The 20,141-nt window shown below is 53.0% G+C and overlaps 1 protein-coding gene across 1 annotated transcript in view; it reads right to left on the bottom strand.

The window, feature by feature from the left end:
- Positions 1-20,141, bottom strand: part of acsf2 (acyl-CoA synthetase family member 2) — a 527,858-nt gene that overhangs the window by 487,129 nt on the left and 20,588 nt on the right. Inside the window, 1 exon segment of the mRNA XM_073026612.1 lies at positions 1,090-1,288. Coding sequence (XP_072882713.1) covers positions 1,090-1,288 — 199 coding nt within the window.

The following is a 20,141-nucleotide window of genomic DNA, read 5'->3' as shown; positions in this document are numbered from 1 at the left end:
CCAACTAGCGGAATGGTGTCACAGCAACAACCTGGCACTCAACATCAGTAAGACAAAAGAGCTGATTGTGGACTTCAGGAAGGGTAAGATGAAGGAACAGATACCAATCCTCACAGAGGGATCAGGAGTGGAGAGAGTGAGCAGTTTCAAGTTCCTCGGTGTCAAGATCTCTGAGGACCTGGTCCCAACATGTTGATGTAGTCATAAAGAAGGCAAGACAGTGGCTATACTTTATTAGGAGTATGAAGGGATTTGGTATGTCAACAAATACACTCAAAAACTTCTATAGTTGTACCATGGAGAGCATTCTGACAGGCTGCATCACTGTCTGGTATGGAGGGGCTACTGCACAGGACCAAAAGAAACTGCACAAGTCTAGTCAGTACGGTAAGTCTAGTCAGCTTCATCTTGGGCATGAGCCTAAAATGTACCCAGGACATCGTTAGGAAGCAGTGTCTCAGAAGGGCAGCATCCATTATTAAGGACCTCCAGCACCCAAGGCATGCCTTTTTCTCACTGTTACCATCAGGTAGGAGGTACAGAAGCCTGAAGGCACACACTCAGCGATTCAGGAACAGCTTCTTCCTCTCTGCCATCCGATTCCTGAATGGACATTGAACCCTTGGACACTAACTCACTTTTTTAATAGACAGTATTTCTGTTTTTGCACATTTTTAAATAATCTATTCAATATTTACTTACTTGTTTATTTATTATTATGTTTTATTTTATTTATTATTTTTTCTCTCTCTCTGCTAGATTATGCATTGCATTGAACAGCTGCTGCTAAGTTAGCAAATTTCACGTCACATGCCAGTGATAATAAACCTGATTCTGATCATTATAAATTTCTGTTTCCTTTAGTAATAATCACATCTGTTTGTAAATTGCACTTTCTGTCCTCCCATTTTAAACCCAGATTGTTAATGCAAATTACAAAATGTCCTGGTCTCAGCTCCAATCCAGACAGACCATCTCTTTCCGCAGTAGCTCCCAGTCTCTTCCCAAGAGGAAGATGCAATCATATACAACAGCATTCAACATGCACAGGAAAATGGCGTGCCCATCACTGAGAAGGCATAATCTCACCTCCTGTTTCAGCTGCCCAAATGTCTTCCTGACTCCATCCCGTACAAACACCAGTGCCTCTTTGTCAGGGTGCTTGTTCACAGTCTCATCAAAGTATTGCCCAATCGTCTTGCTAACAAGCGGCATGCAGCTGGCACCGTGGATGTAGCTGGTCGTGAGGCTTGGCTTGAAGGGGACGATATCCAAATAATGCAGAGTGCTAACAAAAAAGAGAAATGAATTCATTAATACACAGCTCCCAAACTGGTGATCACAGTTACGCAGCAGAGAACTGAAAACCCAATGATTTCTCAACAAATCTCAAAATGATGAAGATCTTCCTGCACATGTGATCCCTGCTAAACAACTCTTAAACAGACCTGTCAAAAAATCAACTCCATTAAGAATGCAACAGGAGATCTTCTGGACAGCTCCTTATGACAAGCATAGGGATCTCTCTGGGCAGCTGGTCGCGTGATTATATCGCTTTGTCCATGGTCTCGTTTGAGAGCTTTATCAGGGCTACAGATCCATGACCCCTGTACCAGAGGTTAATTCTCACGCTCTGACAGTCCGTTCCTCTAACCACTTCACGGACAGTCTACACCAGTCACACGAACAACAGACCATTCCTCTCACCCTCGAACCCACAGTTCCTCTCACCCTCTGACTGACCGTTCCTGTCACACTCTTCACTGCCCCTCTGACTGACCATTCCCCTCACCCTCTGACTGACCGTACCTCTCACACTCTGACTGACCGTTCCTCTCACCCTCTGACTGACCGTTCCCCTCACCCTCTGACTGAGCATTCCTCTCACCCTCTGACTGACCGTTCCCCTCACCCTCTGACTGACCGTTCCTCTCACACTCTGACTGACCATTCCTCTCACCCTCTGACTAACCATTCCTCTCACCCTCTGACTGACCGTTCCTCTCACCCTCTGACTGACCGTTCCCCTCACCCTCTGACTGACCATTCCTCTCACCCTCTGACTGACCGTTCCCCTCACCCTCTGACTGACCGTTCCTCTCATACTCTGACTGACCATTCCCCTCACCCTCTGACTGACCATTCCACTCACCCTCTGACTGACCGTTCCCCTCACCCTCTGACTGACCGTTCCCCTCACCCTCTGAATGACCATTCCTCTCACCCTCGAACCCACAGTTCCTCTCACCCTCTGACTGACCGTTCCTCTCACCCTCTGACTGACAGTTCCCCTCACCCTCGAACCCACAGTTCCTCTCACCCTCGAACCCACAGTTCCTCTCACCCTCTGACTGACCGTTCCTCTCACCCTCGAACCCACAGTTCCTCTCACCCTCTGACTGACCGTTCCTCTCACCCTCGAACCCACAGTTCCTCTCACCCTCTGACAGACCGTTCCTCTCACCCTCTGACTGACCATTCATCTCACCCTCTGACTGATCGTTCCTCTCACCCTCTGACTGACCGTTCCTCTCACCCTCTGACTGACCGTTCCCCTCACCCTCTGACTGACCGTTCCTCTCACCCTCGAACCCACAGTTCCTCTCACCCTCTGACTGACCGTTCCTCTCACCCTCGAACCCACAGTTCCTCTCAACCTCTGACTGACCGTTCCTCTCACCCTCGAACCCACAGTTCCTCTCACCCTCTGACTGACCGTTCCTCTCACCCTCGAACCCACAGTTCTTCTCACCCTCGAACCCACAGTTCCTCTCACCCTCTGACTGACCGTTCCCCTCACCCTCTGACTGACATTCCACTCACCCTCTGACTGACCGTTCCTCTCACCCTCTGACTGACAGTTCCCCTCACCCTCTGACTGACCGTTCCCCTCACCCTCTGACTGATAGTTCCCCTCACCCTCTGACTGACCGTTCCTCTCACCCTCGAACCCACAGTTCCTCTCACCCTCTGACTGACCGTTCCTCTCACCCTCGAACCCAGTTCCTCTCACCCTCTGACTGACCGTTCCTCTCACCCTCGAACCCACAGTTCCTCTCACCCTCTGACTGACCGTTCCTCTCACCCTCTGACTGACCGTTCCCCTCACCCTCTGACTGACCATTCCACTCCTCCTCTGACTGTCCGTTCCCCTCATCCTCTGACTGACCGTTCCCCTCACCCTCTGAATGTCTGTTCCCCTCATCCTCTGACTGACCGTTCCCCTCACCCTCTGACAGACCGTTCCTCTCACCCTCTGACTGACAGTTCCCCTCACCCTGACTGACCGTTCCCCTCACCCTCTGACTGATAGTTCCCCTCACCCTCTGACTGACCGTTCCTCTCACCCTCGAACCCACAGTTCCTCTCACCCTCTGACTGACCGTTCCTCTCACCCTCGAACCCAGTTCCTCTCACCCTCTGACTGACCGTTCCTCTCACCCTCGAACCCAGTTCCTCTCACCCTCTGACTGACCGTTCCTCTCACCCTCGAACCCACAGTTCCTCTCACCCTCTGACTGACCGTTCCTCTCACCCTCTGACTGACCGTTCCCCTCACCCTCTGACTGACCATTCCTCTCACCCTCTGACTGACCGTTCCTCTCACCCTCTGACTGACCGTTCCCCTCACCCTCTGACTGACCATTCCACTCCTCCTCTGACTGTCCGTTCCCCTCATCCTCTGACTGACCGTTCCTCTCTCCCTCTGACTGACTGATCCTCTCACCCTCTGACTGACCGTTCCTCTCACCCTCTGACTGACCGTTCCTCTGACACTCTGAATGACCGTTCCTCTCACCCTCTGACTGACCGTTCCTCTCACCCTCTGACAGACTGTTCCTCTCACCCTCTGACTGACCGTTCCCCTCACCCTCTGAATGTCTGTTCCCCTCATCCTCTGACTGACCGATCCCCTCAACCCCTGACTGACCGTTCCCCTCACCCTCTGACTGACCGTTCCCCTCACCCTCTGACTGACCGTTCCTCTCATACTCTGACTGACCATTCCCCTCACCCTCTGACTGACCATTCCACTCACCCTCTGACTGACCGTTCCCCTCACCCTCTGACTGACCGTTCCCCTCACCCTCTGAATGAACATTCCTCTCACCCTCGAACCCACAGTTCCTCTCACCCTCTGACTGACCGTTCCTCTCACCCTCTGACTGACAGTTCCCCTCACCCTCGAACCCACAGTTCCTCTCACCCTCGAACCCACAGTTCCTCTCACCCTCTGACTGACCGTTCCTCTCACCCTCGAACCCACAGTTCCTCTCACCCTCTGACTGACCGTTCCTCTCACCCTCGAACCCACAGTTCCTCTCACCCTCTGACAGACCGTTCCTCTCACCCTCTGACTGACCATTCATCTCACCCTCTGACTGATCGTTCCTCTCACCCTCTGACTGACCGTTCCCCTCACCCTCTGACTGACCGTTCCTCTCACCCTCGAACCCACAGTTCCTCTCACCCTCTGACTGACCGTTCCTCTCACCCTCGAACCCACAGTTCCTCTCAACCTCTGACTGACCGTTCCTCTCACCCTCGAACCCACAGTTCCTCTCACCCTCTGACTGACCGTTCCTCTCACCCTCGAACCCACAGTTCTTCTCACCCTCGAACCCACAGTTCCTCTCACCCTCTGACTGACCGTTCCCCTCACCCTCTGACTGACATTCCACTCACCCTCTGACTGACCGTTCCTCTCACCCTCTGACTGACAGTTCCCCTCACCCTCTGACTGACCGTTCCCCTCACCCTCTGACTGATCGTTCCCCTCACCCTCTGACTGACCGTTCCTCTCACCCTCGAACCCACAGTTCCTCTCACCCTCTGACTGACCGTTCCTCTCACCCTCGAACCCAGTTCCTCTCACCCTCTGACTGACCGTTCCTCTCACCCTCGAACCCACAGTTCCTCTCACCCTCTGACTGACCGTTCCTCTCACCCTTGAACCCACAGTTCCTCTCACCCTCTGACTGACCGTTCCTCTCACCCTCTGACTGACCGTTCCCCTCACCCTCTGACTGACCATTCCACTCCTCCTCTGACTGTCCGTACCCCTCATCCTCTGACTGACCGTTCCTCTCTCCCTCTGACTGACTGATCCTCTCACCCTCTGACTGACCGTTCCTCTCACCCTCTGACTGACCGTTCCTCTGACACTCTGAATGACCGTTCCTCTCACCCTCTGACTGACCGTTCCTCTCACCCTCTGACTAACCATTCCTCTCACCCTCTGACTGACCGTTCCCCTCACCCTCTGAATGTCTGTTCCCCTCATCCTCTGACTGACCGATCCCCTCAACCCCTGACTGACCGTTCCCCTCACCCTCTGACTGACCGTTCCCCTCACCCTCTGACTGACCGTTCCTCTCACCCTCTGACTGACCGTTCCCCTCACCCTCTGACTGACCATTCCTCTCACCCTCTGACTGACGGTTCCCCTCACCCTCTGACAGACCGTTCCTCTCACCCTCTGACAGACCGTTCCTCTCACCCTCGAACCCACATTTCCTCTCACCCTCTGACAGACCGTTCCTCTCTCCCTCTGACTGAACATTCCTCTCACCCTCTGACTGACCGTTCCCCTCACCCTCTGAATGTCTGTTCCCCTCATCCTCTGACTGACCGTTCCCCTCACCCTCTGACTGACCATTCCTCTCACCCTCTGACTGACCGTTCCTCTCTCCCTCTGACTGAACGTTCCTCTCTCCCTCTGACAGACCGTTCCTCTCACCCTCTGACAGACCGTTCCTCTCACCCTCTGAATGTCCGTTCCCCTCATCCTCTGACTGACCGTTCCTCAATCCCTCTGACTGACCGTTCCTCTCACCCTCTGACTGACCGTTCCTCTGACACTCTGACTGACCGTTCCTCTCCCCCTCTGACTGACCGTTCCCCTCACCCTCTGAATGTCTGTTCCCCTCATCCTCTGACTGACCGTTCCCCTCACCCTCTGACAGACCGTTCCTCTCACCCTCTGACTGACCGTTCCCCTCACCCTCTGACTGACCGTTCCCCTCACCCTCTGACTGACCGTTCCTCTCACCCTCTGACTGACCGTTCCTCTCACCCTCGAACCCACAGTTCCTCTCACCCTCTGACTGACTGTTCCTCTCACCCTCGAACCCACAGTTCCTCTCACCCTCTGACTGACCGTTCCTCTCACCCTCGAACTCACAGTTCCTCTCACCCTCTTACTGACCGTTCCTCTCACCCTCTGGCTGACCGTTCCTCTCACCCTCTGACTGACCGTTCCTCTCACCCTCGAACCCACAGTTCCTCTCACCCTCTGACTGACCATTCCTCTCACCCTCTGACTGACCATTCCTCTCACCCTCTGACTAACCGTTCACCTCACCCTCTGACTAACCGTTCCCCTCACCCTCTGACTGACCGTTCACCTCACCCTCTGACTAACCATTCCTCTCACCCTCTGACTGACCGTTCCCCTCACCCTCTGACTGACCATTCCCCTCACCCTCTGACTAACCATTCCCCTCACCCTCTGACTGACCGTTCCCCTCACCCTCTGACTGACCGTTCCTCTCACGCTCTGACTGACCGTTCCCCTCAGCCTCTGACTGACCGTTCCCCTCACCCTCTGACTAACCGTTCCTCTCACCCTCTGACTGACCGTTCCGCTCACCCTCTGACTAACCGTTCCCCTCACCCTCTGACTGACCATTCCTCTGACCCTCTGACTGACCATTCCTCTGACCCTCTAACTGACCGTTCCCCTCACACTCTGACTGACCGTTCCTCTCACACTCTGACTGACCGTTCCCCTCACCCTCTGACTGACCGTTCCCCTCACCCTCTGACTGAGCATTCCTCTCACCCTCTGACTAACCGTTCCTCTCACCCTCTGACTGACCGTTCCTCTCACCCTCTGACTAACCGTTCCCCTCACCCTCTAACTAACCGTTCCTCTCACCCTCTGACTGACCGTTCCCCTCACCCTCTGACTGACCGATCCCCTCACCCTCTGACTAACCTTTCCTCTCACCCTCTGACTAACCGTTCTCCTCTCCCTCTGACTGACCGTTCCTCTCACACTCTGACAGACCGTTCCCCTCACCCTCTGACTAACCTTTCCTCTCACCCTCTGACTGACCGATCCCCTCACCCTCTGACAGACCGTTCCCCTCACCCTCTGACTAACCTTTCCTCTCACCCTCTGACTAACCGTTCTCCTCTCCCTCTGACTGACCGTTCCTCTCACACTCTGACTGACCGTTCCCCTCACCCTCTGACTAACCGTTCCTCTCACCCTCTGACTGACCGTTCCCCTCACCCTCTGACTGACCGTTTCCCTCACCCTCTGACTGACTGTACCTCTCACACTCTGACTGACCGTTCCACTCACCCTCTGACTGACCGTTCCCCTCACCCTCTGACTGACCGTTCCTCTCACACTCTGACTGACCATTCCTCTCACCCTCTGACTAACCATTCCTCTCACCCTCTGACTGACCGTTCCTCTCACCCTCTGACTGACCATTCCCCTCACCCTCTGACTAACCATTCCTCTCACCCTCTGACTAACCATTCCTCTCACCCTCTGACTGACCGTTCCCCTCACCCTCTGACTGACCGTTCCCCTCACCCTCTGACTAACCGTTCCCCTCACCCTCTGACTGACCGTTCCCCTCACCCTCTGACTAACCATTCCTCTCACCCTCTGACTGACCGTTCCTCTCACCCTCTGACTGACCATTCCCCTCACCCTCTGACTAACCGTTCACCTCACCCTCTGACTAACCGTTCCCCTCACCCTCTGACTGACCGTTCCTCTCACTCTCTGACTGACCGTTCCCCTCACCCTCTGACTGACCGTTCCTCTCACCCTCGAACCCACAGTTCCTCTCACCCTCTGACTAACCATTCCTCTCACCCTCTGACTGACCGTTCCCCTCACCCTCTGACTGACCGTTCACCTCACCCTCTGACTAACCGTTCCCCTCACCCTCTGACTGACCGTTCCTCTCACTCTCTGACTGACCGTTCCCCTCACCCTCTGACTGACCGTTCCTCTCACACTCTGACTGACCGTTCCCCTCACCCTCTGACTAACCGTTCCCCTCACCCTCTGACTGACCATTCCTCTCACCCTCTGACTAACCGTTCCTCTCACCCTCTGACTGACCGTTCCTCTCACCCTCTGACTGACCATTCCCCTCACCCTCTGACTAACCATTCCCCTCACCCTCTGACTAACCATTCCTCTCACCCTCTGACTGACCGTTCCCCTCACCCTCTGACTGACCGTTCCCCTCACCCTCTGACTAACCATTCCTCTCACCCTCTGACTGACCGTTCCTCTCACCCTCTGACTGACCATTCCCCTCACCCTCTGACTAACCATTCCTCTCACCCTCTGACTAACCATTCCTCTCACCCTCTGACTGACCGTTCCCCTCACCCTCTGACTGACCGTTCCCCTCACCCTCTGACTGACCGTTCCTCTCACCCTCTGACTGACCGTTCACCTCACCCTCTGACTGACCGTTCCCCTCACCCTCTGACTGACCATTCCTCTCACACTCTGACTGACCGTTCCCCTCACCCTCTGACTGACCGTTCCTCTCACCCTCTGACTGACCATTCCTCTCACCCTCTGACTAACCATTCCTCTCACCCTCTGACTGACCGTTCCTCTCACCCTCTGACTAACCGTTCCCCTCACCCTCTGACTGACCATTCCTCTCACCCTCTGACTAACCGTTCCCCTCACCCTCTGACTGACCGTTCCCCTCACCCTCTGACTAACCATTCCTCTCACCCTCTGACTGACCGTTCCTCTCACCCTCTGACTGACCGTTCCTCTCACACTCTGACTGACAGTTCCCCTCACCCTCTGACTAACCATTCCTCTCACCCTCTGACTGACCGTTCCCCTCACCCTCTGACTGACCGTTCCTCTCACCCTCTGACTGACCGTTCCCCTCACCCTCTGACTGACCGTTCCTCTCACACTCTGACTGACCATTCCTCTCACCCTCTGACTAACCATTCCTCTCACCCTCTGACTGACCGTTCCTCTCACCCTCTGACTGACCATTCCCCTCACCCTCTGACTAACCATTCCTCTCACCCTCTGACTAACCATTCCTCTCACCCTCTGACTGACCGTTCCCCTCACCCTCTGACTGACCGTTCACCTCACCCTCTGACTAACCGTTCCCCTCACCCTCTGACTGACCGTTCCTCTCACCCTCTGACTGACCGTTCACCTCACCCTCTGACTGACTGTTCCTCTCACACTCTGACTGACCATTCCCCTCACCCTCTGACTGACCGTTCCTCTCACCCTCTGACTGACCATTCCTCTCACCCTCTGACTAACCATTCCTCTCACCCTCTGACTGACCGTTCCTCTCACCCTCTGACTAACCGTTCCCCTCACCCTCTGACTGACCATTCCTCTCACCCTCTGACTAACCATTCCTCTCACCCTCTGACTGACCGTTCCCCTCACCCTCTGACTGACCGTTCACCTCACCCTCTGACTAACCGTTCCCCTCACCCTCTGACTGACCGTTCCTCTCACCCTCTGACTGACCGTTCACCTCACCCTCTGACTGACCGTTCCTCTCACCCTCTGACTGACCGTTCACCTCACCCTCTGACTGACCGTTCCCCTCACCCTCTGACTGACCGTTCCCCTCACCCTCTGACTGACCGTTCCCCTCACACTCTGACTGACCGTTCCCCTCACCCTCTGACTGACCGTTCCTCTCACACTCTGACTGACCGTTCCCCTCACCCTCTGACTGACCGTTCCTCTCACCCTCTGACTGACCATTCCTCTCACCCTCTGACTAACCATTCCTCTCACCCTCTGACTGACCGTTCCTCTCACCCTCTGACTAACCGTTCCCCTCACCCTCTGACTGACCATTCCTCTCACCCTCTGACTAACCGTTCCCCTCACCCTCTGACTGACCGTTCCCCTCACCCTCTGACTGACCGTTCTCCTCACCCTCTGACTAACCATTCCTCTCACCCTCTGACTAACCATTCCTCTCACCCTCTGACTGACCGTTCCTCTCACCCTCTGACTGACCGTTCCCCTCACCCTCTGACTGACCGTTCCCCTCACCCTCTGACGAACCGTTCCCCTCACCCTCTGACTGACCGTTCCCCTCACCCTCTGACTAACCATTCCTCTCACCCTCTGACTGACCGTTCCTCTCACCCTCTGACTGACCATTCCCCTCACCCTCTGACTAACCATTCCTCTCACCCTCTGACTAACCATTCCTCTCACCCTCTGACTGACCGTTCCCCTCACCCTCTGACTGACCGTTCACCTCACCCTCTGACTAACCGTTCCCCTCACCCTCTGACTGACCGTTCCTCTCACCCTCTGACTGACCGTTCACCTCACCCTCTGACTGACCGTTCCTCTCACACTCTGACTGACCATTCCCCTCACCCTCTGACTGACCGTTCCTCTCACCCTCTGACTGACCATTCCTCTCACCCTCTGACTAACCATTCCTCTCACCCTCTGACTGACCGTTCCTCTCACCCTCTGACTAACCGTTCCCCTCACCCTCTGACTGACCATTCCTCTCACCCTCTGACTAACCATTCCTCTCACCCTCTGACTGACCGTTCCCCTCACCCTCTGACTGACCGTTCACCTCACCCTCTGACTAACCGTTCCCCTCACCCTCTGACTGACCGTTCCTCTCACCCTCTGACTGACCGTTCACCTCACCCTCTGACTGACCGTTCCCCTCACCCTCTGACTGACCGTTCCCCTCACACTCTGACTGACCGTTCCCCTCACCCTCTGACTGACCGTTCCTCTCACCCTCTGACTGACCGTTCACCTCACCCTCTGACTGACCGTTCCCCTCACCCTCTGACTGACCGTTCCCCTCACACTCTGACTGACCGTTCCCCTCACCCTCTGACTGACCGTTCCTCTCACACTCTGACTGACCGTTCCCCTCACCCTCTGACTGACCGTTCCTCTCACCCTCTGACTGACCATTCCTCTCACCCTCTGACTAACCATTCCTCTCACCCTCTGACTGACCGTTCCTCTCACCCTCTGACTAACCGTTCCCCTCACCCTCTGACTGACCATTCCTCTCACCCTCTGACTAACCGTTCCCCTCACCCTCTGACTGACCGTTCCCCTCACCCTCTGACTGACCGTTCTCCTCACCCTCTGACTGACCGTTCCCCTCACCCTCTGACTGACCGTTCTCCTCACCCTCTGACAGACCATTCATCTCTCCCCCATGCTTCACTGACAGTCATCAGCTGATTAGAGTTGAGATGTTTCTCTTCACTGTTAGCAGCTTTAGATGAATTGGAGATTCTGGCCTGAGGAGGATTTATTTACTCCAGTGTTCTTGGTTTCACTTCAGTCACAAGAGTTGCTGCGGTCAAGGCCAGCATTTGGCTTCTGAGTTCTTGTACCTACCCTTCCAGCTCCCTCCCATTTCCTCACTGAGATTGTGGAGACCAGCTGATGAGCCTAACCTGAAAAGAGACTTTGTTACAGGGTTTCCACTGTGCAAAGCAGCAGTTTGTTGAAGGCTGTGTTACTGAGACAGGAGGGCTCCGGTTGTTTCTGAACTGAGGAGGTTATTAACGACACATACATGCAGCTGCTGGCTTTGCATTGCACATTTTTGAAGTGTTACCAAGTTTTGCTGTAAGCAGTTTTCCACATTGCAAAGAACTGCTGGGAAGCATGGTTTCCCTCAGGAAATCACACAGAACAGCTGAAACCAAACAATTTTATGCTTGTAGTTTTGAAAGAAACACAGCCAATAATGGCACCATTGTCATCTGTAATTAGTGATAACATTGTAACTTGGTGAAACTGCTCAACTTAGTACAGGTACTGCAGACAAATGAACCTATTCCATACAGCTTTAAAATGTATGATGCTAATGTTTCTTTAAATCTTTATCAGCTTAATCTGAAAAGATTTTAATTTGTCCTAATGGATATGAACCCAAGAAATGCTGATTTTCTGACCATGTAAAATTGAAAATGTTCAACGCTGAATGTTGTCTCTGCACACACACATTCAACAAAGAAAGCTCTGGATTTAGAAACTTCACTTTGGGATTTTACTCCACATTTTCCCAACACTTTGGTTCTGGATTACAAGACATTTGGGTCTAACCCAAACCCTAATGCATTCTGGGTGATTAGGAAAAACTAATTTAGAGTCTAGCAATTCTTGAAATGTTTATATCCATTCAAAGGGTGTGGGTTTCCCAGGCTGATTCAATATTCCTCAGTGTCTGTGAGAAGTTGGTGGTAACTGCCACAGTCCTGCAAGTGTGTGTATTCCGTAACACTGTTAGGAAGGGAGTTCCAGGATTCTGACCAAGTGACAGTACATTTCCAAGTCTAGATAGTGTGCGCTTTGGGAAGTGGTGTCCTTCTCCTCGCGGCTGGGGGAGGTGTCGGTTTGTGATGTTTGCAGCAGAGATACTGACTTCCAGAATACAGCTCAGTACAGGCCCTTCGGCCCACAATGTTGTGCCGACCCTTAAACTCTGCCTCCCATATAACCCCCCAAATTCCTCCATATACCTGTCTAGTAGGCTCTTAAATTTCACTTGTGTATCTGCCTCCAGCACTGACTCAGGCAGTGCATTCCACGCACCAACCACTCTCTGAGTGAAAAACCTTCCTCTAATATCCCCCTTGAACTTCCCTCCCCTTACCTTAAAGCCATGTCCTCTTGTACTGAGCAGTGGTGCCCTGGGGAAGAGGCGCTGGCTGTCCACTCTGTCTATTCCTCTTAAGATCTTGTACACCTCTATCATGTCTCCTCTCGTCCTCATTCTCTCCAGAGAGTAAAGCCCTAGCTCCCTTAATCTCTGATCATAATCCATACTCTCTAAACCAGGCAGCATCCTGGTAAATCTCCTCTGTACCCTTTCCAATGCTTCCACATCCTTAATGAGGCGACCAGAACTGGACACAGTACTCCAAGTGTGGCCTAACCAGAGTTTTATAGAGCTGCATCATTACATTGCATCTCTTAAACTCTATCCCTCGACTTATGAAAGCTAACACCCCATAAGCTTTCTTAACTACCCTATCTACCCGTGAGGCAACTTTCAGGGATCCGTGGACATGTACCCCCCAGATCCCTCTGCTCCTCCACACTACCAAGTATCCTGCCATTTACTTTGTACTCTGCCTTGGAGTTTGTCCTTCCAAAGTGTACCACCTCACACTTCTCCGGGTTGAACTCCGTCTGCCACTTCTCAGCCCACTTCTGCATCCTATCAATGTCTCCCTGCAATCTTCGACAATCCTCAACACTATCCACAACACCACCAACCTTTGTGTCGTCTGCAAACTTGCCAACCCAGCCTTCTACCCCCACATCCAGGTGATTAATAAAAATCACGAAAAGTAGAGGTCCCAGAACAGACCCTTGTGGGACACCACTAGTCACAACCTTCCAATCTGAATGTACTCCCCCCACCACAACCCTCTGCCTTCTGCAGGCAAGCCAATTCTGAATCCACCTGGCCAAACTTCCCCAGATCCCATGCCTTCTGACTTTCTGAATAAGCCTACCGTGTGGAACATTATCAAATGCCTTACTAAAATCCATGTAGATCACATCCACTGCACTACCCTCATCGATATGCCTGGTCACCTCCTCGAAGAACTCTATCAGGCTTGTTAGACACGATCTGCCCTTCACAAAGCCGTGCTGACTGTCCCTGATCAGACCATGAACCCACAACCTGTGAACAGAGGCCTGGATTACCCAAGGTGAAGAGTCAGGTTCTTTGCTTTTATAGTTCAAGAATTCTCCAGATGCAGGAATGTTTACGGATTGAAAATTAGCAAAATGTAATTCTGCTTTTGAAAGAAAGGAAGAAATATAAAGATCAAGAAGGGACTATAAGTCACCTGACAGTAGTGATCAGGTCAATATTGGAACCTATGATTGAGCATAGTAATAAACTCTGGGAAAATCATTTGCTCAAGTCAAGTCACTTTTTATTGTCGTTTCGACCATAACTGCTGGTACAGTACATAGTAAAAATGAGACAACGTTTTTCAGGACCATGGTGTTACATGACACAGTACAAAAACTACACTGAACTACATTAAAAAAAAAACAGAGAAAGCTACACTGGACTACAGACCTACACAGGACTGCATAAAGTGCACAAAAACAGTGCAGGCATTACAATAAATAATAAACAGGACAGTAGGGCAAAGTGTCAGTCCAGGCTCTGGGTATTGAGCAGTCTGATAGCTTGGGGGAAGAAACTGTTACCTAGTCTGGTCGTGAGAGCCCGAATGCTTCAGAGCCTTTTCCCAGATGGCAGGAGGGAGAAGAGATTGTATGAGGGGTGCATGGGGTCCTTCATAATGCTGTTTCCTTTGCGGATGCAGTGTGTAGTGTAAATGTCCATGATGGCGGGAAAAGAGACCCGGATAATCTTCTCAGCTGACCTCACTATCCGCTGCAGGGTCTTGCGATCCAAGATGGTGCAATTTCCGAACCAGGCAGTGATGCAGCTGCTCAGGATGCTCTCAATACAACCCCTGTAGAATGTGATGAGGATGGGGGGTGGGAGATGGACTTTCCTCAGCATTCGCAGAAAATAGAGACGCTGCTGGGCTTTCTTCACTATGGAGCTGGTGTTGAGAGACCAGGTGAGATTCTCCGTCAGGTGAACACCAAGAAATTTGGTGCTCTTAACGATCTCTACCGAGGAGCCGTCGATGTTCAGCGGGAAGTGGTCACTCCGTGCCCTCCTGAAGTCAACAACCATCTCTTTTGTTTTGTTCACATTAAGAGACGGGTTGTTGGCTCTGCACCAGTCCGTTAGCCGCTGCACCTCCTCTCTGTAAGCTGATCGTCGTTCTTGCTGATGAGACCCACCACGGTGGTGTCATCGGCGAACTTGATGATATGGTTTGAGCTGTGTGTTACAGCACAGTCGTGGGTTAGCAGAGTGAACAGCAGTGGACTGAGCACGCAACCCTGGGGGGGCCCCCATGCTCAGTGTGATGGTGTTGGAGATGCTGCTCCCGATCCGGACTGACTGAGGTCTCCCAGTCAGGAAGTCTAGGATCCAGTTGCAGAGGGAGGTGTTCAGGCCCAGTAGGCTCAGCTTTCCAATCAGTTTCTGAGGGTGATTGTGTTGAATGGTGAACTGAAGTCTGTGAACAGCATCCGAACGTTTGTGTCTTTTTTGTCCAGGTGGGTTAGGGCCAGGTGGAGGGTGGTGGCAATGGCGTCATCTGTTGAGCAGTTGGGACAGTACACAAACTGCAGGGGGTCTAGTGAGGGGGGCAACAGGGTCTTGATGTGCCTCATGACGAGCCTCTCGAAACACTTCATGATGATGGATATGAGTGCAATGGGACGGTCGTCATTGAGGCAGGACACTGAAGACTTCTTCGGCACGGGGACGATGGTGGCGGCCTTGAAGCACGTTGGAACAGTGGCGCTGCTCAGGGAGATGTTGAAGATGTCGGCAAGAACATCTGTTAGCTGGTCTGCACATCCTCTGAGCACTCTACCAGGGATGTTGTCTGGTCCAGCAGCCGTCCGTGGGTTGACCCTGCACAGGGTTCTTCTCACGTCGGCCACAGTGAGACACAGCACCTGGTCATTTGTAGGAGGGGTGCTCAAGAAAAGTAAACACTGATTTATGAAAGGTATATCGTGTTTTATTGATGTAACATTGTGCTTGAGGTTGAAGCAGCAAAATCAGTTGGACACCTGAGTATCACAGAAATGTTATGGCTGAAAAGAAGACCCTTCAACCTGTCGTCCTCGGCTTCAGTCAGTCTCTTTGTCCTTCCGCTGCCTTTTCAGTTCCCTTGGGAATTTGCTTCTACTGCCCTTTTCCCTTCTTTCAGAAGAACTCCATAGAAAAGATTTTGTTCACGTGTCTGAAATCTTACTTCATGTTGTTGAGCCATCAGTCAATGGAAATAACCTGAAGTATGAATAAATCCTTCCTTGTAACAGTGTGTGACCTCAACTTTGACCAGATTTGTCATAGATCTGCTGTTTTTGAATCCATCCCTCTACTTATGTAAACAACAATCCAATATGCTGCTACAATCACTCGCTCAACTTGCCCGATCATTTCAAGGAGTTGTACACATTTCTGCACACATTTGGAATCCTGACTTTTTATTCATGTTCTGTCTTCATTTTTCTCCGTATTACTTGCCATTTGCTTCTTGTCTGTCTATCACTATCCTCCACACTCTTCCAGATCAGATCCTAACAAATGTTACAGAGCACATAACTTGATGTCATCAACATCAATCAGAATATAAGGTGAGTCTGCAGCTGATGGGAACACAGGAGTAAATGTAGGTGGGCAGGTTTGTTAGAGCTGTTGGGGAGGGTTTAAACTAACTTGGCAGGGGAGTGCGTACCAGAGTGAAGGGACTCAGGAAAGGACAGATGGTAAAAAAGTAAAGATAGCGTGTAGTCAGACTGTCAGGAAGGGAAGACATGTGATGGGTCTGTGGTAAACCATGTATATCTGTCTGGACAAGCCCATCTGCTGACTGCTCCTGTGGCTGCTTCCACAGACCCCTGGATAAAGGTGACTCCCCCCACAGTCATCCAGCATGGACGTGCTCCGTTTTACTGCTAATAAAATTGATGCACTATCAATAACTCCAAAAGACTGGTAATTTTAAAGCATGGAACACGTTTTGAGACCCGACAAATTGGACATTGACCTGCAAACACCTGAGGCCAGCAACGCTTTCGAACTCTGGCTAGCCTGCTTCGAATCATACCTGGAGGAGACTGAAGTGACCGAGTTTGCCACAAAGCGCAGAGTTCTCCTCTCCAGGGTCAGTCCACGGGTCTACTCGATGATTAGAGACCAGCTGAGTTACGACAGCGCGATGAGTGCCCTCAGAAGACAATACCCACGGCCGGTAAATACCGTCTACGCAAGACATCGCTTAGCGACACGGCAGCAGCGGGCCGGAGAGTCGAGCGCTGAGTTTGTCTGGGCCCTACAGACACTCGTGCGGGCCTGCGACTGCAGGGGACTGACGGCGGAACAGCATGCGGAGCTCCTGGTAAGGGACACCTTCGTTACGGGGATCAGGTCAGTGTACATGCGCCAGCGGCTGCTGGAACACGCCGATTTTACCTTACATTCGGCGATCGAGCTGGCCGACACGCTGGAGGCCGCTCTGCACAACACTGACGCTGTCCAGGTGCACGATCTCCCGCCGGCCCCGTGGACGCCGCAGACCCCGCAACCCGCCAGCGAATCGACCACGGCTGCTGCCAGTCGCGAGTCCATGAAGTGTTACTTCTGTGGACTCGAGACGCACCCCCGAAAACGCTGCCCAACCCAAGAAGCTACCTGCTCCAGCTGCAGAAAGAAGGGCCATTTCACTACAGCCTGTAAGTCCAAACCGCGAGCAGGATTGAGCAGCACCGCGTGCGAGGCATTGGGGTCGCCATCTTGGCCGTCGCCATCTTGCTTGCCCGCCGCCACGTGCGAGGCATGGGGGCGGCCATCTTGGTTGGCGCCTCCTTGCACTGCCTACGACCCACGGGTGCTTACCGGGCACCCCACTGCGCCAGACCAAGACAACGATTCAATTCTGGCCTCCGTGACCCTCGACCAAAGCGCTCCCCACCAGCTCGCAAGGTCAATGATGGACATCCTGGTGGAGGGGCACAGGACTAGCTGCCTGTTTGACACGGGCAGCACTGAGAGTTTTATTGACCCGGACACGGTGCAACGCTGCGGACTCGTGACACGGCCGGTAAGCCAGAGGGTCACCATGGCTTCTAGGTCGCATTCCACAGACATCTGGGGGGGGTTGTGTAGCGACACTGGTGGTGCAGGGCACAGAATATCGAGACTTTACATTACTAGTCTTGCCTCAACTGTGTGCCCCTGTGCTATTGGGGCTCGACTTCCAGAGCCACCTGAAAAGTGTGACAATGGAGTATGACGGGCCTCTCCCACCAATCACTGTCAGAAATCCCCAGTTCTGTAGGAATTCGTCACATACCCCACTACGGACCACACACACACACACCGACCCGCGCATCCCACCCAACACCATGCCAACGGCTGCACTACTGACACCACTTGCAGCCTCTCCACCCTCAAGATCCCTCCCCCACCGCTGTTCGCCAACCTGACCCCCAACTGTAAACCTGTGGCAACTAAAAGCAGGAGGTACAGCGCGGGGGACAGGGCCTTCATTAAGTCGGAGGTGCAGCGGCTGCTCAGGGAGGGGATCATTGAGCCAAGCACAAGCCCTTGGAGGGCCCAGGTGGTTGTTGTTTGGACCGGGGAGAAAAGTAGGATGGTCGTGGACTATAGCCAGACCATCAATAGGTTCACGCAGCTTGACGCGTACCCCCTACCCCGCATCGCGGATATGGTCAACCAGATAGCTCAGTACAAGGTGTACTCGACCATAGATCTGAAATCCGCTTACCACCAGCTCCCCATCCGCCCGGAGGACCGCCCCTACACCGCCTTCGAGGCGGGTGGCAGGCTCTATCACTTCCTGCGCGTCCCCTTCGGTGTCACGAATGGTGTCTCTGTCTTCCAGAGGGAAATGGACCGGATGGTGGACCAGTGCCAACTGAAGGCCACGTTCCCATATCTGGATAACATCACCATCTGCGGTCACGACCGGCAGAATCATAACAACCTCCAAAAATTTTTCCAAGCTGCCAAAGCTCTTAACCTTACCTATAACAGGGACAAGTGTGTGTTCGGAACCACCCGACTTGCTATCCTTGGGTGTGTCGTGGTGAATGGAGTCATTGGCCCTGACCCCGACCATATGCGCCCCCCGTTGGAACTCACTCTTCCCAACACCCTCAGAGCCCTCAGACGGTGCCTGGGCTTCTTTTCCTATTATGCCCAATGGGTCCCCATTACGCAGACAAGGCCCGCCCCCTGGTCGTCTACCACATTTCCCCTCTCTGCCGAGGCCCACACGGCCTTCAGCCACATTAAAGGGGACATTGCCAAAGCAACGATGCATGTGGTGGACGAGACCATTCCCTTCCAAGTAGAGAGTGACACCTCTGACTTCGTGCTGGCTGCTACCCTCAATCAGGCAGGCAGGCCAGTAGCATTCTTCTCTCGTACCCTTCAAGGCCCTGAAATTCGGCACTCCGCGGTGGAGAAAGAAGCCCAGGCCATAGTGGAAGCTATTAGGCACTGGAGGCACTATCTCGCCGGCAAAAGGTTCACCTTGCTGACCGACCAGCGCTCAGTTGCGTTCATGTTCAGCAACCAACAGCGGGGCAAAATCAAAAATGATAAAATTTTGCAGTGGAGAATAGAACTCTCGACCCACGACTATGATATCCTGTACCGGCCTGGAAGGCTCAATGAGCCCCCTGATGCCCTATCCCGGGGAACGTGTGCCAGCGCGCAGCTCGACCAGCTATACGCCCTCCATGCAGATCTTTGCCACCCAGGTGTCACCCGACTTTACCATTTCGTGAAAGCCCGGAACCTGCCTTACTCCCTTGAGGAGATCAGGACGATGACCAGGGACTGCCAAGTCTGCGCTGAGTGCAAACCGCACTTCTACTGACCTGAAAAGGCACAACTTATCAAGGCCACCCGCCCCTTTGAGCAACTGAGTGTTGACTTTAAGGGCCCCCTTCCCTCCACCGACCGCAATGTCTACTTTCTCAACATTATCGACAAGTACTCGCGATTCCCCTTTGTCATCCCCTGCCCCGACACCACTGCCACGTCCGTCATAAAAGCCCCTGCACCAGCTCTTCACTCTGTTCGGATATCCCTGCTATATCCACAGTGATAGAGGGTCCTCGTTTATGAGTGATGAGCTGCGCCAGTACCTGCTGGCTAGGGGCATTGCTACCAGTAGGACCACAAGCTATAATCCCCGGGGGAATGGACAGGTGGAGAGGGAGAATGCCACAGTGTGAAAGGCCACACTTTTAGCCCTTAAGTCAAAGGGATTGCCGGTCTCTCGATGGCAGGAGATCAGCGATTTCTACGATTTCAAGACTCTCTGGAAAACTTGGACTCTCAACTTCGAGCACTTCAGCAGACTACAACCCGAATCGAGACTGAGCATGATCTATTCAAGCAAACTATTAACGATCAAGG

Source organism: Hemitrygon akajei, chromosome 22 (genome assembly GCF_048418815.1).
Source record: "Hemitrygon akajei chromosome 22, sHemAka1.3, whole genome shotgun sequence".
Taxonomy (NCBI): Eukaryota; Metazoa; Chordata; class Chondrichthyes; order Myliobatiformes; family Dasyatidae; genus Hemitrygon; species Hemitrygon akajei.
This window is presented reverse-complemented; position numbering and strand designations above follow the sequence as displayed.